Source organism: Hyperolius riggenbachi, chromosome 9 (assembly GCF_040937935.1).
Source record: "Hyperolius riggenbachi isolate aHypRig1 chromosome 9, aHypRig1.pri, whole genome shotgun sequence".
Classification (NCBI taxonomy): Eukaryota; Metazoa; Chordata; class Amphibia; order Anura; family Hyperoliidae; genus Hyperolius; species Hyperolius riggenbachi.
In genome coordinates, this window is record NC_090654.1 from 25933245 (window position 1) to 25960592 (window position 27348).

General features: G+C 47.7%; 1 protein-coding gene across 1 annotated transcript; it reads right to left on the reverse strand.

The window, feature by feature from the left end:
• Positions 1–150: 150 nt before the first annotated feature.
• Positions 151–27219, reverse strand: CCT3 (chaperonin containing TCP1 subunit 3). Its single transcript, XM_068252199.1, has 14 exons — positions 27078–27219; positions 24882–24943; positions 22407–22457; positions 20625–20687; positions 15149–15245; positions 14947–15064; positions 12649–12835; positions 11282–11431; positions 10482–10614; positions 7710–7791; positions 6532–6712; positions 5023–5268; positions 1791–1922; positions 151–494 (listed from the first exon to the last, which is right to left on the reverse strand). Exons 1-14 carry the CDS (start codon positions 27103–27105, stop codon positions 390–392), a joined length of 1635 nt encoding a protein of 544 aa, XP_068108300.1. The 5' UTR covers positions 27106–27219; the 3' UTR covers positions 151–389.
• Between the last annotated feature and the right edge of the window lie 129 nt (positions 27220–27348).

Genomic DNA, 27348 nt, shown 5'->3' on the forward strand with positions numbered 1-27348 from the left:
CAAAAATCTTATTACACAACCTAGCTAACCTTATCTAGTCCAGACTCCAATGTGATCTTCATTATCCTATAATATACCACCATAGATGGCAGACAACACCGATCACCAAATCATCAGCACAATAAGCAAAATGATTTCAGACACACCGGATTCCAAATGAATTTTTATTGGTTGGAGTTGGGAAGTGCTAGTGTACATAAGCACCTCCCCTCCCATCTAGCTGCCCCCTCCCCCTTCCATGAACAGTAATAAATACAAAACACCGCCTGCAGGACCACAGTATGCGGAGAACCAGCTGAAATATCGGACGCCTGCTGTGAACTTTGCTCAAGTGCTGCTTCAGCTTCCTGTCGGGCTCCTCAAGTCATGTGATCTGTCGCCGCTCTCCATCACTCCTGGGGGTTGTCTGGGGCGGGCGGGGCCTTGCCGTGATCCTCCCCCTTCTTCTTGTGGCCGGACACGATGTCATCAATGCGGAGGAGCAGAATGGCAGTCTGGGAAGAGGAGACGGGCAAAAGGCTTAGCAATTACTCCTTTACTATATCTGAGGCTTCAGCAGTATATGAGAAAGGAACCAGAAACGTTACAGGAACTGTATTTTGACTCCACCCCCCCCCCCCCCCCCCAAAAAAAAAAACCCCAATACTAAAAAAAAAATTAAAATGTTATTTTCAGGATTGGACATTATGGAGAGAGTTTAGGACCTCTATCTTTTTTTACTGCTGTTCCATGACCAAAAAAAAAACAAAAAAAAACTGTGGTCCAGATTTATCAAAGCATTACCGACAGTTTTTTCTTCTTAAACTGTCCTTACCAGCAGGGGGGAGTGTTCTGCACATTGTTGAGAAGCTTCCCAATGCTTTCTTAAGTGAAGGGAGATTGCAGCAGTTCTGAGAGTTTTCCTCAAGTCCCATCTACACGATACGATTCTTTGTACGATTCGATTACGATTCTATTTACGATCCGATTAAATCCGACTTGTCCGATCAGGATTCGATTTGATTCAATTCTGTTTGCCATTGTTTTGCAATGGCAAATCGAATTGAATTAAATCCCGATCGGACATGTCGGATTTAATCGAATCTTAAATAGAATCGTAATTGAATTGTACAAAGAATCGTATAGTGTAGATTGGGCTTTAGATTAATAACAGCGCAAAGCTGTCCCTGAATAAGAAGTGGCTACGCTGACACCTCATAGCTTCCTTTTAAATTTACTGCCATCTACCCACCCTCATTTGTTACTGAGGTGAACTCCCCTTCACCCTGGTGATGTTTATTTGTTTAAGAGAAGAAGGGGAATTGTGGACGAGTATGTGGAGAATTGACAGTTTAGAGCATGTTAAAAATGTGTGTAAAAGACAGAACAGACATCAGGATTATTTGAGAATGGAAGTTTAGGAGAGTAATTACAGCCTGGGCTGCTTGTGTCCCAGATAGATAAACAAGTCATACACTGTTGTGTTCGTTCGTCTGTGACACTGCACTAGCAGCGCTAGGACCACGTAACGGCAAAAGGCGTCAAGTCCTGGGGCGGGGTTTTGCAGGAGATCACGAGCGCATTTCCGCTTCAAGCTCTGCTCCGTCATCAGTCTCCCAGCCGCGACCGTGGAATGGACTCTGCACTGTCCGCTTGGTTGGCCATTCGTGATCTGGCTTGATGTGCGCTGAGACTTGATGTGCACTGAGTCAGCGCAATTCATATAGTTTGATGTTCGCTGCTTATCCAGGTCAGCGGGGCCAGAGGTGGGAGTGACCATGTAGAGAGAGAATGAACACATAACTACTTACCTCTACTGCTGTCTTGTATGTCTGCAGCTTCACAGCCAGCGGCTCCCAGATCCCCAGGTCTTTCATGTCTGCCAGGACGCCCGTCTCCCCATCCACGCCCCAAGTCTGGTAGCCTTCCTGAGTGTGTTTCGCCTGCAAAGAATCCAACAACACGGCAATCACCGCCTGCACAACACATGATACATTGGCCTTAATTCACTAAGCAGTTAGACTAGTCTAAAGGTGGTTTTTAGTCTACTGATGGTTTGGTGTAATGTTTTAGACCTGGCTCGACTGATAAGATCCAACCTGTCAGATCACCGCAGCGGATCGATACTGCGTTCGATCCCCGCGGGTGGACAATAAAAAAAATGAAGCGCTGATAAAAAGCGCCCGCGTGGACGAGCAGGCATCGATCTGCGGGGGCGCGCTGGCTCGATACCGGCGCATAAACGAACAGTGGATGCCCAGCATAACCTTCAGTAATTACACAATTCACAAAGGCAAACAAGGAGTGACCAGCTTTCTGTCGGTAAAGTAATTCTGTGAGGTATTTAATGCTTGGCATACACGGGTCGTTTTGTTATCAATCGAGCCGCTGATGGCTCGATTGATAATATCCGACGTGTCCGATGACCCGCCGATCGATTCCGCGCTCGATACCCGTGGGCGGACAATAGCGGAAACCGAGCGGAAGAGAAGCGCCCTCGGGGACGAGCGGGAATCGTTCCGGCAGCTAATTGAGCCGCAGAAACGGATCGTGTATGCCCAGCATTCGATGTGAGGATGGAACCTTTTGAATGAATTATGCAGTTTAATTGTATGCAAAAGAGAGCTCATCAGAGAAGAAGGATGTCAGTCATAGCTACTCGTCTGTGAATTGCATCTTTTGATAATTTCCCCTGCTTTACCCACCTAATTACCAAATGGTTTAAACCAGGTCTAAAAACAGGTCTAAAACATTTGGTAATAATGAATTCTCCTTTGATGCAACTGACCAAACCATCAGTAGACTAAAATCCATCGGTAGACTAGTCTAAACTGCTTAGTGAATTGAGGCCTTGTGGACAGGTGGTTTCTTGAAACCGCTCATAAAGTAGACCTGAACTCTTGCACAGAACATGGGGAAAACAGAGAAATGCACCCTGTATGTATTTACAGAGTTTAGCCCGTCTAGTTCCCCCTCATCTGTGACTAATCACAACTGTAATTTGATCTCTCAGCTAGGTGCCTCAGCAGAGCAGCTAATTTGTAAACACAAGATGTTAACCTTAGGTCTGCCTCCATGAAAGCAGGAAATAGATACGCTGCAGATTTATTGCAGGACTTGTATCAGCTGCAACAAATACAGTTTTTTCTTTAAAGGTTATTATGCTGTTGCTTATCTTTTAGAGCAGAGAGGAAGTTCTGAATTCAGGCCCGCTTTAACACCGGTGCCCCCATAGATCGCAGCATCCGTGACGTGCCATATAGCCTCTCTGTATCGCTGCTCATTACTATGCATGTACATTTGCCCATTATTGGCACTCCTATAGATTGGAGTAGAAGCTTCGTATTGTACATACATATGGGTGGTCAGATTCTCTGTAGAGATGCAGCACAATGCAGAGATCTGGCTTGAAGCTTTTACATACATTAGCAAACAAGCCCTGTGAATTTTTCTAACAGAGATATGATAAAATTAGCACTCCATTGCTGGTAGATGGTATGTGTGCAATATTTCTATGCTCTTGGAATCACTTGCCAGTCATGTTGGTGGATCAGTGTACTAGATAGCACTCTGGCCTTGCAACTGGTCACAGGATCGATTTCCCAAAAAGGACACTATCTGCATGGAGTTTGTATGTTCTCCCGGTGTTTGTGTGGGGTGCCCTAGAGCAATCTGGATTCCTTGCACACCCCAAAAATAAAAAAAACGAGTATGGAATAGATATCTATATAGCACAGACATCTTCCACAGCGCTGTACAGAGTATACTGTCTTGTCACTAACTGTCCCTCATAGGAGCTTACAATCTAATCCCTACTATAGTCCTATCTATGCATGTATCATGTAGTGTATGTATCATAGTCTTGGGCCAATTTAGGGGGAAGCCAATTAACTTATCTGTATGTTTTTAGGATGTGGGAGGAAACTGGAGTGCCTGGAGGAAACCTACGTAGACACGGGGAGAACATACAAACTACATGCAGATAGTGCCCTGGGTGGGATTGTAACTGGGGACCTAGCGCTGCAAGGCGAGAGAGCTAACCACTACACCACTGTGCTGCCCTGATCATACCTATACCTATTAGTAGCCCACCTACAGAAGTAGATTACCTTTTCTCCTACTTGATGAATGAATGTTACACGTTAGTAGCTCCTGGTGTCACAGCCTTTCCTGTGCCACTAGATCAGGGGTCTCAAACTCAATTTACCCGGGGGCCGCAGGAGGCAAAGTCAGGATGAGGCTGGGCCGCATAAGGGAGTTCACGTGTCCCCGCCGCAAAACGAGGGCTGCAGAGCCCCCAAATTGCCCCGGGGGCAATCCGCCGGCATTTCCTGGAAGGGGCAGAGCTTTCAGCTTCAGCTCTGCCCCTCCTGACGTCAATCGCGGCGGATCGCCGCCTCTGCCCGCCCACTCTAAACATAAAAAAAAAAATTGGGAAAATAGGAAAAAATGCCAGGAATCTTCATACAGCCATATTACGGCTGTATAGCGATACCTGGCCAAAGCGCTGCGGCTGCGTATGGACCCCCTGGAAACTCTGTCAGGAAATGTATTGCTCTTTCTTTTGATACATGTAAAATTACACTACCGTTAGGCTTGCTACTAAAAGTGACATTTACCGCATTTAAAAGTATACTATTTTCCTTCGAAACTTTAAAATCGATTTTCTCAAAAACTATAAGGTCTTTTTGAAAAATTGTTTTTTCCTCTTATTCCTAATGATCTCCTTAACATATCCTGCAAATTTAGGGTTTCTAGCATTTAAGGTGGATTTGCTATTAACCATTAAAGTCGGCGGGTTTTTAAATGTGTATTTTTTTCCTTTGCAACTTTAAAATCGATTTTCTCAAAAACTATAAGGCCGATTTGAAAAATTTTTTTTTCCTCTTGTAGCCACTGGGGGCCCCTACAAGCTCTGGGGCCTTGGGGCCACAAAATATTGTATCGCGGGCCGCAAATGGCCCGCGGGCCGCTAGTTTGAGACCCCTGCACTAGATGAAGTTAACATGGAGTCTCCACACCGAGCTGTAGGGAAGGACTCACCCGCAGAGATGTCAGCACTCGGATGGTGCTGGCCCCGCAGTTCTGGATCAGTGTGCGAGGGATAACTTCCAGAGCCTGCGCCACGGCACGGTACGGCCACTGCTCCACGCCGGTCATGGTCTTTGACTTCTCGGTGAGCACGTGTGCCACGGCCATCTCCGAGGCTCCGCCTCCTGGAACCAGGTGAGGGTCAACCAGAACGTTGCGGCAGACCTGCATGGCGTCCTGGAGGTTCCGCTCCACCTCCTGCAAGGAACACACGTCATTTACTATATTAAAAAAAAACGTTAAATTCTGCTTTAGAAAGGTATACTTGGGGCTACAAATCCAAACCAGATAATTATTTCTTTCATCCCATGGTGAGATCCCTGTGCTCCTGAATTCCCGGGCCTGCACACCTGCCACAGCAAGCAGGCATATTAGGTGTGGGGCAAGCAGGCCTGTTCAGCGATGGGCAAGCAGGCCTTGGAGAAGCAGGTATGCTACAAACACTGGTTCACACAACAGCTGGGGGCCCCAGACTCTCTCGCTGTGTGGGGCCCCCAAACCACCATGCGATACCTAGAGGGAAGAGCGGGTGGGCCCCAGACCTCCTCTCATTACTAGAGAATTCACCCCCACTGTTTAGTGATAAGCAATCAGCCATGTTTGGTGTTGTTTGAATTCTGGTGTAGGAGGTAATTTTATTGCAGAGTTCATTTGGCATAAATTTTTGTTTCAAAGATTTAAACTTAAAAGGAACCCAAGGTAAGAGGCAGCCATATTTTTCCCTTTTAAATAATACCAGGTGCCTGGCTGTCCTACTGATCTTTCTGGTCAGTAGTGTCTGAATCGCACACCTGAAACAAGCATGCAGTTGTGCGAGGCATCATGTGACTCACTGGCTGCCAGTCACATGATGCCTTGCACGACTACCGCCATGGAGATTGCAGCTAGAAGCTGTGATAAAGGGCAAGGGACCGGTTTCCACTTAGGGCTCATTCTCATCATACGTGCGTCCATGCGCATTTGGAAGCACGCATGATGTGCGACACGCAAGAATGGCAGTGTTGGGAAATGGTAATGGTAAAATTTGATTGGTCCATTTTTCAAGCTGCATGAATTTACACAACCCTGAATCAACTCATAATTACTTGCATCTCACTGACCATCCCTAGGGGCCACTGCTTCTATTAGAGATCCATTTTTCACCCTTTCAATCAACATACCACCAAAAAATGATGGACAATAGGAATGGATCAGGAATGTTGGTCTTAATAGATCACCAGCCAATTGGGGCGGTCTCTGCCAAGAATCTAGAGTGTTCCCCCCCCCCCCCCTCCCCATTAGTCACCAGCCGATCCACCGAGCAGATTGACTCATCCGAGGGCATGGTTTTGTCACTCGTCCCGCCATCCCTCCCCTTGCATAGTGACAACTTGTCAATAGCCTGCCGGCTAGCGATGCATCTGTACAGCCTTGGCCCTGCAGTTCTGGATCAGTGTAATACTCCGCCTGGTGGTGACTCACCGCTAGAATCTCCTTGCTGGCCCCCCGCAGGATGATGGTGCAGGCTTTGGGGTCTTTGCACTCTGTGATGAATGTGAAATATTCATCACCGATCTTCTTGATTTCGAATAGTCCGGCGCCGAGCCCCACGTCCTCGTCCCGCAGCTCGTCTGTGCGGCTGGCGATGCGAGCTCCGCAGGCCCTGTGTGCAGAACACGGATGTCATGAATCCCCTCGTACATGACTAGGAAGCCCCGCCCCCTCTGCTCTCCCCACCTGTACACAACACAAGCCCCGCCCCCTCTGCTCTCCCCGCCTGTACACAACACAGGCCCCACCCCCTCTGTTCTCCCCGCCTGTACACAACACAAGCCCCACCCCCTCTGTTCTCCCCGCCTGTACACAACACAAGCCTCGCCCCTCTGCTCTCCCCGCCTGTACACAACACAAGCCCCGCCCCCTCTGCTCTCCCCGCCTGTACACAACACAAGCCCCGCCCCCTGTTCACCCCACCTGTACACAACACAAGCCCCGCCCCCTCTGTTCTCCCCGCCTGTACACAACACAAGCCCCGCCCCCTCTGTTCTCCCCGCCTGTACACAACACAAGCCCCGCCCCCTCTGTTCTCCCCGCCTGTACACAACACAAGCCACGCCCCCTCTGTTCTCCCCGCCTGTACACAACACAAGCCCCGCCCCCTCTGTTCTCCCCGCCTGTACACAACACAAGCCCCGCCCCCTCTGTTCTCCCCGCCTGTACACAACACAAGCCCCACCCCCTCTGCTCTCCCCGCCTGTACACAACACAAGCCCCGCCCCCTCTGTTCTCCCCGCCTGTACACAACACAAGCCCCGCCCCCTCTGCTCTCCCCACCTGTACACAACACAGGCCCCGCCCCCTCTGCTCTCCCCACCTGTACACAACACAAGCCTCGCCCCCTCTGCTCTCCCCGCCTGTACACAACACAAGCCCCGCCCCCTCTGCTCTCCCCACCTGTACACAACACAAGCCCCGCCCCCTCTGCTCTCCCCGCCTGTACACAACACAGGCCCCGCCCCCTCTGCTCTCCCCGCCTGTAAACAACACAGGCCCCGCCCCCTCTGCTCTCCCCGCCTGTACACAACACAAGCCCCGCCCCCTCTGCTCTCCCCACCTGTACACAACACAGGCCCCGCCCCCTCTGCTCTCCCCGCCTGTACCTGGCTATTCTGTTGTTGTCAGTCTTGCGGACTCTCCGGATGGCGGTGATGTTGGCCTTTACCAAGTAATGCTGAGCAAGATCTGAAAGGAGAGAAATGGCCTCAGTAGGCTTTGCATTTACAGGTTATACACCGCAGCCTGAAGAGGATCTGTACTGAAACTAATGTGACGTCTACATTTTTGTACAGTATTCATTCATAGATGATTTAGTCAGTGTTTGCCCATTGTAAAATCTTTTCTCTCCCCGATTTATATTCTGAAATTTATATCTGGTGGTGAAATCTGTACTGTTGGCAGGTGCATCTCTGCAGAATGTTCGTTTACTGTATGTTCCGTAGCCAGCAGAAACAATACCAGGGCCCATATACAATTAAAGTGGACCCACATTAAAAATACAAGATTTCAGAAATAAAATCTTTATTCTAAATTATAATAATAAATAGCAGCCTTTTTTCAGCTGCATGATGACAAATATAAAATATTTTACATTTATTGGAGGAACCCCTCCTTTCCGGGATTTTTCCGGCAAACTGTTGGAGCAGATAAAAAACAAAAACACAGGCTGCTACTGATGATGTCACAGAGGAGGTGATCTCAGCTTGTGTGATATTTCACATAGACGACGCATCCTATGTGCCCCCCTTTGCCTCCAGTGTACCACTCTGTGCCTGCTTGTCCCCCTGTGCCTCTCTATGTCCCCTCTGTGCTTCCTGCTTTGCCCCCTCTGTGCCTCCTCATTCCCCCCCCCCCCCCCCCCCTGGACTCACCTCCTTATGAGTCCAATGCTGTCTGTCCTCTCTCCGCATCCAGCTTTCTCTAGCCGCATACAGCACCGCTTCCTGTATGTCATGTGATATACAGGAAGCGGTGCTGTAAGATGCTAGAGTGATCTGGACACGGAGAAGAGACGGACAGACAGTGTTGGACTCGGTTTGGAGGCGAGTCCAATGCTGCTGATGCACGGGCCGGCACTTGGGGAAGTTTGAAGCCGCTTCTTCAAACTCCCCCTACATGGAAATTACATCATCGCGACGGGATCGGGCTGTTCGTATCGGCAGGTCGTTCGTAACCCGAGGACTACCTGTATATGGGCAGAGATCACATGCAATTATTTTCTCCTGGGTGAGATGTTCATATATTGTAAATAAAATGCCTTTGAAGCCCCAGCAAGCAAGAAAAGACTCAAAATAATGTTGATAGCACCAAAGTGAAAAAAACAAAACAAACAAACAACAACCACCACCACCTATAGAGCCTTCCCATTCCTCTCCTGACCCCCTTGTTCCAGCGCTGGCTCCCGCATTAGCAGTCCTTGACCGATGGGTCGGAAACTGCTCTCTGCTGCGGGGGAGACTTCGGAAGTCTTCAGGAGACTGAGTGCTCTGGAAGACGGGCCACTCCATATTGCGCAGGTGCAAGAGAGCCACACGCTATACAATAAAATCATCTGACTTTACAGCAATTCGATAAAACAATTGTTTCTAAAGAAAAATTAAGAGTAAACATTTCAAAAAACTGATTTCCGTTCCCCCCCCCCCCCCCCCCCTATTTTATCAATTGTTAGTGGCAGAAATTTCTGATCAATTTTTTTTGCAAGATTTCATGGTGTGCGGTAAATTCACAATTTCGTAATGTAGAGAGGCAAAGCAATTTTTTTTTTGGGGGGGGGGGTTCAATCGTGTGGTACATTGGTCAGATTTTTCAAATATTACAATTAATCTGAAAAATTGATTGTAAAACATGAATTTGAATTAAAAAGTGTAAAAAAAAAAACATTAACTCAACTGTATGGTGGGTGTGGCCACCGTTACACTAAGGAGTTTTTCCTCCCCAGTACCTGTCACCTCTTCCCAAATTTCCTTACAGCTTTTCTCACAAAATCTACCCCGCCCTCTTTTGACCCTCCCTGACACCCTGCTATTTAGGTGGCCGAGACTATTCCAATCTATGCAGCTGCCACCATCCCGCTCTGAAGACTGATCCTTGCTTGCATGACCTGTTACAGAGGGGCCAATATTCCTCCACTGAGTCACATGAGGTTTCCAACGTCATGTGTCCAAGACCAGCCAATTGGGGGACAGAGCATTGCTTTATATTGCAGCAGTGGAAAAGGGGGGGAAAAAAAAATCCCCCCCCCCAAAAAAAAACCCCCACACATATACAGGGTAAGGTATAGAGCAGGGGTCCCCAAACTTTTTCGGTCAAGGGCCGGGTCAACATACTTCAGACTGCTGGAGGGCCGGAGTATACATAAAATGATATAGAAAACTTTACATTGAACCTAGGTAGTGTAAACTCTTACCTGATAACACACGCAGCCCTTTTGTTCCCATTTACCCAAAGCAGATATTATGCCCCTAATACAGCATGCGCAGATAGTAAAAAAAAAAAATCTCTTTTTGCCAGACAGTGAAGCATATCCAGGTGACAACCTGTTGTCCAGATGGACAACACTGTCACCTGGTGCAGAATTGGATTGGAAGCCAGCGAATGACTGCTCACTGGCTTCTACAGTATGTGGATGGGTGCTACCAGCACTGCCTTTGTGTATGCGAGACACCAATATTTAAAGATGTAGTGGACCGCATCTTTAAGTAATACATTTTTCGAGTGGGGGGGGGCGGTGAAAAAGCCTCAGGGGGCCGCATTCGGCCCACAGGCCTTAGTTTGAGGACCACTGGTATAATGTCAGCCTATTGGCGTATTATAAACAGGAACCTGAATGAGATGATATGTAGTAGTGAGAGTGCAGTACAGGTAGTGTCCCTTACCAGAGATTCCCTTCTCTGTGATGACCACGTCTGGTTTCAGTCTGATGATGTCTTCACAGATCTGCTGGATGTATTCCTCCTCCATCTGCAGGATCCGGGCAAAGTCCTCCTCCCTGGTGATCTCAATCTCCGTCTGTCATAAGACGGGAAAAAGCAGCGTTAAAAGAGGGGGTTCCCCTCATACGGCCACCCCCCTCCTCTTCCCAACACACCACTAACCTCCTGGCCTATTTCACAAACACCCATAGATAACGTGTATCAAACATCTACTGGTAACCTATCAAAATGAAAGTCCCCTGGTAAAGAGTGCTTGGAACATACCCTTAGCGAATACATGTTGATGTGCCGCAAATAGTAAAATATCAACAATTGAAGTTACTGATCGTTTAATATATGACCCTAACCCTCCATTGTGGGTGCCTAACCCCCTCCCCCACTTAATGCCTAGCCCCCTGTAGTTATCTACAGGAATGCTTTTGTGTCTTTCTACTAGCAGAGGATATGGAAACTGGAGAAGGCGAAGCCCTCTGTTATTCTCACATTGCCCCCTAGTGACAAGTGGTCATAATTACACAGAGCAATACTAAGTAGCAAGGAAATGTAATAAATAAGGAATAACAAAAAAACTAAAAAAAAACAAACAAAAAAAAAAAAGCGCTAAAAAAATTGCCCTCTGTTTGGGATGCTGCACTGCTCTGTACTGAATGCGTTCTTTTGGCTTGCCCTCTTTGTACAGACTCTGGTGCAGCATCCCAGGTGGCTGATAACTAGAACCATGGGCTATAATTCGGGGTGCTCACCTGGCTTTCTCCCTTCTTGTACTCCAGGGAACAGTCCAGAAGGACGATACGCGGGTTCTTGATGAGCCGCCTCATCTTTGGGTGTGTGACGTCTTTGTTGACCATGACGCCGCGCAGGACCTGAGATTCCTCAATGATGCCGCCTGGAATCTGGGGAAAAGCAGGACAATAAAAAACTGGAAACATCAAAGCAGACCTAAACTCTTGCACAGCAGACAAGGGAAACACACAGTTTCTGAGAAAGTCAATGGCCTCAATTCACTAAGCTTATCTCCTGTCTTTAATAACTCTTCTAGAGTTGTTACCATGGTGATAAGGCATGTAGTATTCAGGAAACATTTTACCTCAGGCAAACCTAAAGTTAACTCTTCTGTCTTTAAGTTAACTCTTTAATCCTTAAAATAACTCCAGAGTTAAAGACAGGCTTCTCATTAACTGCGTGTGAAAAGAACTACAGAGGAGGTAATGTAAGGAATGAAGAGATAAGATAACTCTTACTGTGTGGAGGTAAGTTTTCTCTTGCCTTATCTCCAGCATGATCTTAGTGAATTGAGGTGTATGTGTGTGTGCGCGTGTGCGTGTGTTCAGAAAGAAGAGCCTGTCTAATTACCTCTCATCAGAAGGTGTAAAGGCCCGTACACATGTGTAACTATTCCGCCCAACTTTCGTCCAAAAATAGTCTATTGGACGATAGCTGGGGGTGTGTACGCATGGCAAACTAATAGACGAGCGATTGATCCAACCGGCGGTCCAGCTCACACGACTGTTGGGCTGATATCGTGCAGTTGGCCACGTGTGTACAAGTCATATTACCGACTTGTACTTGTTTAAAAGTGGAGCCATATTGTGCAGACCATCGTTCCACTTGTGTGCACAGTATGTAAGTGAGCTGGCTGTTTAGATGGTTTGCCGTGTGGAAAGACAGGTCGTGCCAACAGGTTGTCATGCGGTTGGTCATGTGCTTTGCTGGGCGTGTCTATTGGCCTTGTGGTGTGCCTTCGCTCTGTGCGAATATGTCAACACTGAAGGTTAACCCTTTCTGTGCTCCCAGGAATTAAACACTTCAGAATTATTGTAGTTCTGTAAGTTGTAACAAAGAAATGTTTTTCTTTAAAGGTTATGCTGTTGCTTATCTTTTAGAGCAGAGAGGAAGTTTTGAGTTTATGTCCACTTTAAGTGATTCAGGACGGGGTGAACCAGGAGTGAACTGATCTTAGCATACAATTAGGGGTAGTGTCAGCTGCTGGCTTGCGATATCTCCCCACAGAGGTAAAATTTAATAATGTAGTGTATCTGCAATACTGCTCAGGGGCCATACGTGATGTCCTACCGGTCACATGACACAGTTTGCACCTCTACAGACTCACCTTTTCCACCTTGGCGTACTTCTTGATGTCGATCTCCTTGCGGCCGTTCTCCTCAAACTCTACGGTCTTGACGGCGTCCAGGGCGATGTTGCAGGCCATGTCTGCCCAGCGTTTGATGGCCTTGGTGTTGATGGCGCTGTTGATGATCTTCAGCATCAGTTCGCGGTCGTTCGCATCGACTGGCGTGCTGCAGGGAAAAGAAACATCTGGCATGAGCATGGTGTGGCCTGTATAGAAGCAATGCAGCGGTTCCTGCATTACAGAATGCAATGAAATGTAACCAGCTGAATTTGAATCGGAATTGTAAAATATAGGACTACAGTAAAATCCCCATTAACCAGCCATGAAAAATCCGGGCGAAAAAGTAAAACCGGTTGCATCAACTCGCTTGCAAAATTATTTGCAATTTCGCCGACGACCATCCTTGGGCATAATGCAACTATTTTTTTCTCCCTGTCTTGGGCACAGTGTTGACGTTACCAGCAAGAAGGCAGATATTAAAGAGGAACTCCAGTGAAAATGTACAAATGAAGCACTTTTTTTATTACAATAATTATGTATAAATGATTTAGTCAGCGTTTGCCCATTGTAAAATCTTTCCTCTCCCTGATTTACATTCTGACATTTATCACATGGTGACATTTTTACTGCTGGCAGGTGATATCAGTGGAAGTAGCTGCTGCTTGCTTTTTAGGCAGTTGGAAACAGCTATTTCCCACAGTTTCCTGTGGGAGGGCTTTCACAATATCAGCCATACAGAGCCCTCTGATGAACCGTTTGAGAAAAATAATAGATTTCTCATGGGAAAGGGGGTATCAGCTACTGATTGGGATGATGGTTCAATTCTTGGTAACGGTTTATCTTTAATAAGGCGAAATTACAGCCAGGAGAAATAAAAGTAACACTGAAAACATACTCTGGTACACACTTGTTACTTTAAAGGACACCTGAACTGAAAGGGATCTGGAGGCTGACAATTTTATTTCCTTTTAAAGGATACCACAGTCGAAAAAAAAGTTTTCAGCAGTGTGTGGGGGGTTAAAATTACATACCGTTAGCCAGTCCTGCCCCCTCCGTCTGCCGCCGTTAGTCTCCTATAAGTCCCGGTGCCCGGCGACTTGATTGACCCCCCACCCGGACATACTGCGCCCTGTGCACGCAGTATGTCCTCCCCTCTTCACTTTTGGCCGGCGCATGACGATCGGCTCAGAAGCACGTTCATTCCTCTGCGCTCCATTACACTTAGCGTCACAATTTTAACCCCCCACACACTGCTGAAAACTTTTTTTTCGACTGTGGTATCCTTTAAACAATGCCGATTGCCTGGCTGTAGACCTTGAACAAGCATGAAGATCAGATGTTTCTGAATGAAGTCTGACTTGATTAGCTGCATGCTTGTTTCAGACATGACTGCAGCCAAAGAGATCAGCAGGACTGCAAGGCAAATGGTATGGTTTAAGGCTACTTTCACACCAAGATGTTGCATTTTAGGGGACGTTATGGTCGCATAACGTGCCCCTAACGCAACGCATGGTGGTGTTGAAGTTGGACGTCAGATTGAGCCACGTTATGCAGCTCTCAAAGCAGCCGCTCCAGGTTAGTGATAGGAAGTCAGGATCTTAAGGATTCGGATCATTTGAATTGGATCATTGAAAAGATCCGGATCTTTGAACCGAATCATTTCACACTGGGTGAAATGACTAGCAGGACAGGACTTTCCCTGCACTGTACATTCTGTATGTTCCTGTTTCTTCCAGACAGACATCCACTGTGAACCGAATCTTTCATTGTGATGATCCGGATGATTCGACTCACAAAAAAGATCCGGATCAAATGAACGATTGGTTCATGATCCGGACAACACTACAGTCACACCATGAGTCACCACAGTGCAGTGAATATTAATTAGCCATGTGGCTGGCCGCGGAGGAGAAGGGGAGACCTCCTCCTCCAACATTACTGAGCATGTGCAAACAGTCTAACGTGGCTTAGCCCAGTATAACGTACAGCATGCAGCACTTTGTTTAAACGTGCTGCATCGTTACTACCTAACGCAACGTGTGCACTGTGAACAGCACATTGATGTTACAGTCCTGTGAGTTGGGCTGCGTTACTGGCTGCTGTAACCTGGGACTTTAACGTCCCACTGTGAAACCAGCCTCAAAGTAAATAAATAAGGCAGCTTCCATATCCCTCTCACTTCCGGAGTGCTTTCACAGTCAGAATCAGGGATGGGCTTCTGAATACAAAGCACTTTTGGGATCTCTAACAAAAATAATTAAAAAAACCCTTTCTGACCTGAACTCTTTCAAGGTGCTGATCATGTCGTCCAGGGCTTTGCGATAGGCACTGATGATCACTGTTGGATGCATCTGCTGCTCCAGGAACTGCTGGGCCACTGACAGCATCTCTCCAGCTATCGAGACAAAGCGAGGTCAGACTACACGGCTGGAACCAACACACAGGAACCAGAACAGGAGGGGGATTCCATGCTTCTCACCCAGAATAATGACAGACGTGGTCCCATCTCCCACCTCCTCATCCTGCGTGCGACTGATCTCAATCATGGATTTGGCGGCCGGGTGCTGCACTTGGATCTAAAAACATCAATAAGTGTAGCGGGTTTATATCTACATAAATGTTAAAACAAACATTGACTCAACTGCCAAAGTTTATCTGGCAGAAAAACAAACTTGTCAAAAGTTGCCAGGAAAAAGCACATGGGTTCTTATAGCTCAGGCTTCAATGTACTTTTCAGCTAGTAAAATAGTGGGCAGCACGGGGGCATAGTGGTTAGCGCTCTCGCCTTGCAAGAGCTGGGCCCCCGGTTCGAATCGCAGCCAGGTCAACATCTGCAAGGAGTTTGTATGTTCTCCCCGGTTCTGCGTGGGTTTTCTCTGGTAATCCGGTTTCCTCCCACACCCTCAAAAACAAAGATAGGTTAATTGGCTTCCCCCAAAAATTGGCCATACATACACTACACAAGACACAGGACTATGGTAGGGATCAGATTGTGAGCCCCTCTGAGGGACAGTAAAGTGACAAGACAATATACTCTGTACAGCACTGTGGAAGATGTCGGCGCTATATAAATAATAATAATAATAATAATAATAAAGCTAACTTTCGTTATCCCTGCCTAATGCTAAGTGCACACTGTCATGGAACAGTCGTGAGAAGCACGGGCGATTCGGGAAGAACCCGCGCAGTCGGTTTTCTGATCGACTCCTGGTCATTTTGTGCAGTTCATTTCAGTGATCAGAATGACCTTTTTTCTTTTAAAAGACAACTTGTGTTCCTTTCACCAAATGGCAGGAAACCTGCTCAGAGGAGTTTCCCAGGCACCCAGCTGTGTTAGGACCCCCATAAAACGGGTCCTGGAAGAACACTGCCCCTACTGTGTGACGATACCATAAATCTGGCTTCTGCTTGACAAAATACCATAAAACTCAGTCTAAGAGAGACTAGCGGGCTCCAGCTTTGACACCGTCGCCCAGAGCAGCAACAGGCACAGATCTCATCAAGATCTACCTGGAAGCAGCTGAACTGCTGTAACCCTTAAAATGTCTATAATAATCCATAAACTGCTATATTTGTCATATTTCCTGTGTTGCAAAGCAGCCAGGCCCTTCAAACTCGCAGAGTGTGTCACACCTTGCCTGGCACTGGTACTAAGAAGATCCCAGAACATTCTGAGTTATGGACTGTCAGTGAGACAGATTCAAAATCCCCTGCCGATACCACAGGGGCCCTGCCCCTCGCGTTTGGTATAATTGTGCTGGAAAAATCTGGACAGAAGCAAAAAAAGAAAAAGATATGTAGTTGGCACTACAACATTGGACAGCCGATGCTGGGGTGATGCGGACAGGGTTCTCGCACTTCTTATCTTGTGGTGCAACCTGCGTGCTCTGATAGAGGTTGAGAGAGACTTGTACATGAAATGAGGAGAAGGAGATGCGATCGGCACTTCAGGTGCTTTATTCCATATTTGCAGTAGATAAAACAATACACATACAGAGTATATTAGCTATTATAGCTGTTCAGCTATAATAATAGCTAAATATATTGTTTAACAATTAATAATGTAATCTAATAATAAAAGGTGCTCCTCCAGACAGGCATTGCCTGCCTCCTCCCCTGGAATCCTCCAGACAAATAATGATGTATTCATCATTTTTTAGCTTCTCCCCCCCCCCCCCCTTTTTTTTTTTTTTAAATCCTATTTGAAAGGCACACCTCTAGCACTGTTTTGTATTTCCCTATAAAAGAAACCCTAGATTAGTAGCCAGCTAGATTTTTTTGAGGGACATAAATAATGCCAATTTATAATTATACACCATTCGTTACATCCCTTAATAAGCACGTATGCTATCACAATTGATATTTTTGTATTCATTAATACTCTTTTATGCACATAATGTATAAGTGTTTTACTTTTTATATGGCAATAGTTATTCACTAATAATGTTTACAGCACTTAGCTTGGCCTGCCATCTTATTTTTGGCCACTAGATGGCGCACATCCTTTCAGATCGGTAGCACTTGGTTGCAATAGTAACAGCAGCCACCTAATGAGTGTGGCTTGCCAGAGCTACCGTAGAGGATGACGTCACCGTTCCCACAATGCTGTGGTGGAGCGCATACGCGGTCCACCGCTAGCCTGGCCTATTAGGGAAGATAGGGGTGGTACCAAACGGCGCAATCACCTATTTATGCCTGGCAAGAGTGAGCCCCGCATAGCAGCCTCCGTTGAAGCGCATATGTAGCGCGAAACGGCCGTCAGGCAGTTTGTGCCCAGCACCCACCGCACTTCATGCACATGGTATGTGACTTTTTACGATACCCTGTATGTGTATTGTTTTATCTACTGCAAATATGGAATAAAGCACCTGCAGTGCCGATCGCACCTCCTCATTTCATGTATAAATCTGGACAGACCTGAAAAAGTTATTAAATCTGCCCTGACCAGTGCGGTTCTGTGAGATAGAGCCTATATATGGTTAGCTATGATTTTCGGTCCCCAGGAGAAGTGGGATGGCTCATCTCAGGTTCTAAGGGGGTGTGTGGTCCCGCCCTCAGTCCTGTGTCAGGAGTATAAAAATGGCAGAGGACCCAAAATCGATGTCCTCCACTTTGAAACATCATCCCCATTATATCCTTGCCAGCTTGAGGACATGCTGGCATCCGTCTTGTTTGGACTTTGACGCCGAGTCCCCTGACTCTGAAACCAAGGACTGCCATTTCTTTTCCAAGCGGACATTTTCAGCTGAACTTAAGTATACATATTTTCTTCCCTTTTATTTTATACTGGCTACTATTGTCTCTATAATTGTTGATTTTAATGATTTTCTGTATATATGATTTATATTGCATTTATTAATAAAATACTTCTAAAAAGTCATTTATTGATTTCTCAGTGCACCAACTATTCAGCCACACCGTGCAATCCTGAAGATTCGCCACCAGGAAGTGTTGTTATTAGCCAGAATAGCCTGTTAACCGTTTTTATTCATAGGTGTTAGAGCCAGTCAGGGGGCTTCTCTGTCCCATTTAAACAGGGATGGTGGCAGCCTAGTATTTTGTGTTTTATAGTTTGCACGCCTCCTTCTAGTCTGTCCGCTGCCAAAATTCCAGCGGTTTCAGCTCATTGATTGTGTCCACGGGATAGGCTGGTGTGTGCTGAAACCGATTGGAAGGCATTTTGCGATCCGGCCACCAGGGGGTGTGTGACACACAGGATGTGTTTTTCTGGGCAATTTTCTTTCTGATCGATTTTCAATTCGATTTTCCACTCGATTCTCTTATCTATTTCCTTTCACTTCTATGAGAAATCGATCAGAAAAACGAACTAAAATAAGATCGGACATGTTGGAAATTATCTATTGAACCATCTATCTGCGAAAAAAAAACCCAAAAAAAACAACTTATGGTGTATTCCCAGCATAACCCTGAGGGAAGGAACCCACTAGGGCATTTTTGGCAGCGCTCTGGGATTGCCAATAATTCCCAAAACCGCTTTGCCAATGAAAGTGAGTGCGGGAAATCCATTAGTGCAACTGCGATAAGAGGTAATCGCAATCGCAGGACATGCAGTATTTTCAGCGCGTTTGCACTGAATGCAAAGTATATAAGAGCTGCAAATATCGCTTTTCAGAGCGATTTTGCAGCGCTTTGGGTGGCCGAGCGATCACGCTTTTGATAAACTTTATTATACTAACGGCCCGTCTCCATTAGAAGCGGTGCGATCATCGCACCTCGGTTGTCCTGATCACAATGCATGACAATAGAAGTTTCCATTGCATGCGAAGCGATCCGAGAATCTGCAGCATGCAGCAGATTCTCGCATAGCTGCATCAGCCTGCCATCCTCGCCATTCACTTCCCCATCTCCAGATGCGGAAGGGACGAGAAGCAGCTAGGTAGCCACACTCGCATCACTCCGCAAATGGAAAAGGGCCCTTACCGGGTCTCCGTATTTCCTGCTTCCGTCCATAGCCACGCCCCTAAAGGAAGAGGTCGCTGACACTTCTCTGATTGGTCATAGAGAAGCACCTATGACCTCTTCCTTTAGGGGCGGGGCTACGGACTGAAGAAGGACGACTGGTAAACAAAGTTTTATACGAAAAAAAAAAAAACCTTCCAAGCATCAGGTAATTGTGAGCAATCGCCCTAGGAATCGCTGCACACAGCGCTGCGGCGATTTTAAAGCGTTGCAGCGATTCCTGGTGGGTTCCCGGCCTCAGGGCTTGTTTTCTCTGTGCCCGACTTGCATCTTGCAACACGGCAATAACTCACCTGCTTCCCCTTGTAAACCATTATAAGTCAGAAACTCTGCTCTCTCCCTCAGAAAACTGCCTCACTCGGCTTTCATAGCTGTATGTTTAAAGTGAACCCTAAGTCATTAAAAAAATAAATAAATAAATACCTGGGGCTTCCCTCAGCCCCCCTGCAGCTGATCGGTGCCCTCACTGTTTCTCTCTGATGCTGTAAATACACGGGTCGACCAGTGGGACCCCAGCCGCGTCCCCGCTCGTATCGATTACCGCTCGCCCCTGCCGACACGGCCGCGTTTTTTCTTCCCCTGGGGGAACATTAGCCATCGCGGTTGGCCGCTCCCTGGAAGCAACATGTCGCTTCCAGGGGCAGCCCGAACACTGGCAAAAATCGGGACCCGAACGCCGCGTTCAGGTAAAAGCGCGCAAAAGCTCGGTGTAAACGCTCCTATTCACTTGAATGGGAGCGTTTACCGCGACATTCCGAACGCTTGCGGTAAACGCTCCGCAAGCGTCCGTCTGAACCAGCCCTTAAAGAGGAGCTGTTAGGTATAGGGTCTCAGAGAAAATAAACACATATATCAGTAGCTAAAGATTGGCTGTACTTACATTACATATGCATTTCACTGTCCACATTTGGATTTCACAGAATTTGTATATAGTATATGCAGAGATAGATGCTCCTGACAGCTCATGGCAGGCTCCATGTTTGTGAAGCCAAATGTGTCGTCATGTCCTGCCTGCTTCTGATCACAGAACAGCTCATACTGAATAACACTAGTTTGCAGTGAATATTAATGAGCCATGTGGCTAGGAACAATAGCGGACTCCTGCAGTGTACTCTGCCCGGAGATTTATCTGTGCTGTGGCTGGACTGAGTTTTAGAAGCTGCTGAAACTTGATCCCGTCTTCTCCTTAGCAGCCGAGGGGAGGGCCCCAGAATGCTTTGCAGTATGTTATGCGGCTTGCGTCCTGCTTAGCTCTAAGCTTTGCTGATAAGCATACATCAAAGGTAAGAGAGATCTTTATCTTCAGTAATGTCTTTTTGGCTTCCTTCTAAACTGTTTAACACAGGAGACTAGAGGTTTAAATTAGCTTCTGCAGCCTGACAGTTACTCTTTAAGTGCCTCTTTAAGATTAAGCCACTCCTGTGTTTACAGGCAAAACAAAGCTCTGCACGCACTGCTTACACCACAACACCTACCTCCCGGAGAATGGCATTCCCATCATTGGTCATTACAATTCCACCCATCGGATCCAGCAACATCTGCAAAAAACAAACATTGTAACCAACATCTTCCATTTAAAGCGGACCTGAACACCGAACTGCTTCTCTGCTCTAAAAAGATAAGCTACAGCAAAATAACCTTAACAGAAAACGATTCCTTTGTTACAGCTGATACAAATCCTGCAATAAATATGCAACGTGTCTACTTCCTGATTTCATGGAAGCAGACATATTAACATCCTGTGCTTTAAAATGAACTTATCTGCCGTGGCAGTCAGTTGACAGAGCTGAGGGATCAAATCACAACAACTTGTGATTAGACACAGATGAGGGAGAATAAGGTAAACTCTCTAAATACATACAGGGTGCATTTCTCTGTTTTCCTTGTGTCCTGTGCAAGAGTTCAGGTCCATTTTAACCGCTTCGTACCAGCAGCCTCCTGGATCCAGCGCAGAAAGCCCCTGAACTCCATGTGCTGCAATATTTACCTTTTCCAGCTCCAGCGTAGAAGAAGCTTTCTGATCGGGCTCCGGCAGAAATAGCCAAGCACATGCAGGACCCGATCAGGCTCGGCTATTTCTGCCCGAGCTTCTACTGTGCCTGAGCCCTGAAGGTAAATATTGCAGCGCGCTGCTGCGACTGCAGTGCTTGTCCAGGGAATTTTCAGGGAAGCCAGCGGTGGACCCAGGAGGCTAAAGAGGACGGGGGGGGGGGGGGGGGAGGGGGAATAGGGAGGAGACCTCATTAGGATCCTGAGGCGTAATCCCTCCCCCCCTCCCCCAAGGACACGAAACAGACTGTTTTATTAAAGTTTACAAGCATAACATAAAATTGGGGAATATCTAAACACAATTTTTACGAGTAGGAGGATAGATACAATTGTTTTGCCACAAAAAATTTGAATGCAAATCAAATTTTTTTTAGCAGCACTTTAGTAGCGATCGCCACTTGCAGGCTACTGACAAAGCACTATGGCAGGGGAACCCTATGAGGGTGGTTCCACTGCAGTACTTGCACTTGGGTTGCAGCATTTTTGGAGTGATTGCAGTGAAATAGACAGAGCCTGTAATAACAGGCTGAGCCATGCTTCTGAAGACTGCCAAGGGTCTTCGGAAACCTGCGCCTGCGTGGCCGAGGCCCACCCCCCCTCCCCCCCGGCTCAGCAGCTACCAACCAGGAATAGGCAGCCGCATCCTGAGTGGTGGCTGCCGAGCTGGGGGCAGGCTGCAGCCATGCAGGTGGGCGCGCACATGCCCCAAGCAAAGATTTTGGGAAAAGAAAAAAGTTGGCCAGGCCCATTTTGACAGGGTGGCGAAGCAATCACCTGCCTGGATGGAGGAAGTGAGGACAGATGAGTATTTTGCCCCCCAATCCTCCATCATGCAGACAGTCTGTCATTACAGGCTCTGTCCATTTCACTTTAGGTACTCCTTAAAGTAATGCAAGGCCAAATTGCATCACTCCAGGAATTACGGTAAAGTCCCTAACTTCAGCGATTTTGGAAATCTCCAGGCCTAAAGCAGCTTCAAAGTGGACTTCCCTCAGCTTCCATTGACTGGTCCTATTTTCAGGATTCTACATTAATTTGGCATTATTTGCATCTCATCGACCATCTCTTGTGATGGCTACTTGTCTGTAAAAAGTCCACACCTCCAACCACAGACTGATGATACAAAACAAGCAATACCAGTTATCTAAAGACAAACTTTCTGCAACAGTCATCATACAGAAGCAGCGCTCTATAAAATCAGTGCTTACCTTCATCATAGCGCGAGGCCCCAGGCAGGTCCGGATGATATCAGCGATGGTCTGCAAACAGACATACAAGAGTCAGGATATCTGTCCACGGGCCTGATGCACAACACAGCTATGGAGGGGCACAGCACCCTATAAGCGCAACACCCGCAGCACTCTGCTTGTTACCATAGCAGCAAACTTATTGCGCATATAGGGCATTGCGCACTGCCCCCGCCCGTGTGCACTGCACTTTTACCACTGCTTCACACATCAGGCCCTATCTCTTGTTCACATTGCACTCCGTTCACGTGTCTGTCCACGTTGAGCGGTTTTTGACGCATATTTTTTTCCCAGATTCCCGATGATTGGGTGGGCAATTCGTTTTTGTGCCAAGTGGTTTTCTAAGTGTTTTTTCTGAGCGGTTTTGTAATTCACTTCCTGAAGCAAGTCAGGAAGTGAACTCTTTGACCCGGAAAATAATAAATACAATGTATTTATTCTTAAAAAAACGCAATCGCCTTATTGCGTGTTTTGAGATTTTCCTATACCTTCCATTAAAGCGGACCCAAATTAAAAATACAAGATTTCAGAAATAAAACCTATTTTCTAAATTATAATAATAAATAGCAGCCTTTTTTCAGCTGCATGATGACAAATATAAAATATTTTACATTTATTGGAGGAACCCCTCCCTTCTTTTCAAATTGGCGGGATTTTTCCGGCAAACTGGTGGAGTAGATGGTGTCCAGCAATGGAGGAATTGCTAATGGCTGTCCCCAGTTTAACCCTAGCTATGAAAAGAGAAGGGTGAAAAGCATGCACTGAAATGATCATAGGCTTGATGGAGTGTTTATCTATCTTTGTATGTGTCAGAGTGGTGCAACTAAATCTTTTTAACCTCCTGAGCGGTATGGACGAGCTCAGCTCGTCCATCACCGCCGGAGGCTGCCGCTCAGGCCCTGCTGGGCCGATTTTTATCAAATAAAGTGCAGCACACGCAGCCGGCACTTTGCCAGCCGCGTGTGCTGCCTGATCGCCGCCGCTCTGCGGCGATTCGCCGCGAGCAGCGGCGAAAGAGGGCCCCCCTAGCCGCCTGAGCCCTGCGCAGCCGGAACAAAAAGTTCCGGCCAGCGCTAAGGGCTGGATCGGAGGCGGCTGACGTCAGGACGTCGGCTGACGTCCATGACGTCACTCCGCTCGTCGCCATGGCGACGATCTAAGCAAAACAAGGAAGGCCGCTCATTGCGGCCTTCCTTGTTTATTATGGGCGCCGGAGGCGATCGGAAGAACGCCTCCGGAGCGCCCTCTAGTGGGCTTTCATGCAGCCAACTTTCAGTTGGCTGCATGAAATAGTTTTTTTTTAATAAAAAAAAAACCCTCCCGCAGCCTCCCTGGCGATCTCAATAGAACGCCGGGGAGGTTAATTAAAAAAAAAAACGTTTGGTTTGGGTCCGCTCTAAGGCGGAATCGCCCCAAAAATGGTCCACGCACCGCTTTCCTAGCCGCACCGCGAACGACCCGCGCTGATGTGAGCCTTCTCATAGACATTCATTGTCCACGCGGTCGGAGGGAGTTTTTAAAGGAGTTGTCAGGGGAAACAAAGTAAAAGGAATGGTACTTACCGGGGGCTCTCTCCAGCCCCAAGCTCCCAGGACCTCCCTCGCCGCAGCTCTGCCCGCAGCCGTTCGCCGGAGCTCCGACCCAGTCCCCGGCGATGACGTCAGAGTGACCTCAGGTCGCTCTGTACTGCATGATTGGCGCTGTCAATCACCGCCACATGGGCCGGAGCGGACTGGGCAGGCGCAGAACTACTACGCCTGCGCAGTCTGCTCCAGCCCACGTGGCGGTGATTGACAGCGCCGATCGCGCAGGCGCAGTACAGAGCGACGACGTCATCGCCGGGGACCGGGTAGGAGCTCCGACAAACGGCTGCGGGCAGAGCTGCGGCGAGGGAGGTCCTGGGAGCTTGGGGCTGGAGGAAGCCCCCGGTAAGTACCATTCATTTTACTTTATTTCCCCTGACAACTCCTTTAAAGAGAACCAGAGACGAAGAAGAAATAGATTTATACATACCTGAGGCTTCCTCCAGCTTCATAAGCCTGGATCGCTCCCACGCCGCCGTCCCGCTACCTCTGTATGCCGGATTCGGGTCCCGTCATTTCGTCCAGTCGACGCAAGCGCAGTGCATCCCTCCGTACTGCGCAGGCGTACAGAGCCGGAGGGAGCCCCTGTGCATGCAGAAGGCTGGTCGCATGCGGCGGAAGTGACGGGACCCGGTACCGGCAATAGAGGCAGCGGAGGATGGCGGCGTGGGAGTGATCCGTGCTTACAGAGCTGGAGGAAGCCCCAGGTATGTATAACATCTTTTTCCATTTTTAAGCTTTCCCTCATCTCTGGTTCCCTTTAAAAACCGCACGCGGCCGGAAAAAACCCGAAAACGCCTGCAGTGTGAACAAGCCCTTAATCAGTAAAAGGCAGCCCCATTGCAATATTTACCTTTGCAGCATTAATGTTCCCAGTCTGGACCTTCCTGCCAGACTCTCTTTTCATATTCTGGCCTGAAACAGAAAAAGGCTTCATCAGGTCTAATAATCCTCTTATGTCACTAAATATCACCAGAATGGGCTACAGCCACAGCAGAGCATCCATTTCATCTCTGAGATATAGAAAACCTGGCCCATCACATGGGGTGTTGCATTCGGAAGCAATTTGTTTCAGATGCAGGCGTCCCCCTAAAGTCTGTGCTGTGGACATCAGGGGTGCCAGGTAACTACAATATGATCAAGGAGCTGCTAAAAAAGTCCAGTTCCGGCAGATTTTATGTTCATTTCATGCAAATGTCTTCTGTTTGAAATTGGTCCAATCAAATGCAGTAGCTGATCTTTTGGCACTAGTCTACTTTAGGAGACTTAGGAAACCTCACAGGGAGCAGTCCTCCTATCACAGCACAAAGCGTTGTGATTGGCCAAATTGTGTGGGCATAGTTTACTACAACTTATTGGAAACCTAGCAGTTGGAGAGGGTGCCATCCACCCAATCACGTTAGATTAATTTCCCTATGGGGTTTCCTGCTGGATCCCCTAAAGTAGAGTAGTGCTGATCATTCTACATGGCCTAATTCTAAATTGCAAATATTTGCATAAAATGAACATACAACTTGCATCTCACTGACCATTTTAAATCATAACTAAGGCCACCACAGTTATGAAATGATTATCCCATGTAAATGTAATACAAATTGCATGCAAGATAAAATAAAGCTAACAGAAACTGACAGGAAGTGCATTTTGATTTGATCATATTCCAAGCTGTATGGACCTGCAGCTTTACCCAGCTTATCTGCAAACCCTGTCCATTATTATGAGTTGTGCTGCCTGTTATCCCAAATTTAGAGACGAGAACCACCCTGGCGTTCTGATAAGATCGCCAGGGAGGCTGCGGGAGGGTTTTTTTTAAATTAAAAAAAAACTATTTCATGCAGCCAACTAAAAGTTGGCTGCATGAAAGCCCACTAGAGGGCGCTCCGGAGGCGTTCTTCCGATCGCCTCCGGCGCCCAGAATAAACAAGGAAGGCCACAATGAGCGGCCTTCCTTGTTTTGCTTACACCGTCGCCATAGCGACGAGCGGAGTGACGTCATGGACGTCAGCCGACGTCCTGACGTCAGACGCCTCCGATCCAACCCTTAGCGCTGGCCGGAACTTTTTGTTCCGGCTGCGCAGGGCTCAGGCGGCTGGGGGGACCCTCTTTCGCCGCTGCTCGCGGCGAATCGCCGCAGAGCGGCGGCGATCGGGCAGCACACGCGGCTGGCAAAGTGCCGGCTGCGTGTGCTGCTCTTTATTTGGCGCAAATCGGCCCAGCAGGGCCTGAGCGGCAGCCTCCGGCGGTGATGGACGAGCTGAGCTCGTCCATACCGCCCAGGTGCGCTGAGCAGCTGTCTTGTCACTGCAGACAATGAGCAGACAGCATGACTCATCAGAAGGGCAGTAAAGGATGTGCAGATGTGCCCACCTTATGGTCAACTCTCAACACAGATGTAGTAGTGGAGTCTCCACATAGGTATGTATAAAAATTTAAATGAATAATTCATTTCAGATTTACTTTAAGCAAAAGACTCCTCCAGATGTGACCGAACCTCATATGCATGTGAATCCACTGTTATATCCTGACAGGTAAATGCTTATTTATTTTTTATTAAAGTCATATGAAAACCCTGCAGCTGAAATCAACTACTGAGCAGTCATGTCACCACTTAACTTGCTGGCCCCTCCCCTTTGATGACTCATGCTGTCTAGATGGAGAGAAGACAGCAAGTTATCCTAAAGGAGAAGCAATCACATGACAGACCAGGGAAAGAGGGGGCGGAGAGAGATTTTATATGGCTGGATAGGTTCTCAGAGTGAAAAGTAGCATTTGGGCTCTTGTTAAACATTTCCAGCACAAGACTTGACAACGGACTAAAGACCTGCATAGAAATGGGGGGATAGGGAGGGGCTCAGCTCCATAATAGGGACAGTTGGGGCACCCTTCACATCCTCTATGACCACTGCTGCCCGGTAAAGAGGCCCTTACATTGGGCATACCCCTCCAGCACCGGGTCCCCCACTCCTGATGACACCCATCAGGCCCTCATTAACCCCTCCAGCCCCCTCTTCCCCCGGATCTGACTTATAGGCACGTGCGTATCACTCACTGAGCACGAGCACCGGGCGGCCCATCATGTTGGCGGAAACAGAGGAGCGAAAAACCGGCTCAGCTCGGAGAATCTTCTGGAGAAAGAAAGCGCTGAGCCGCCTCCGGAGCACACACTACCCTCACGTCGCAGCCTCCTTAGCCAATCACCGCCGCCTCCGGCTCTTTCGGACCAATCCGGTGCCGCGGGGCGTGGCCAACGGGGCTAGGCTGCGCAAGCTAGGTTGATAGAGCATCATCCGTTGGAAGCCGCATGGTAACCCTACCCGCAG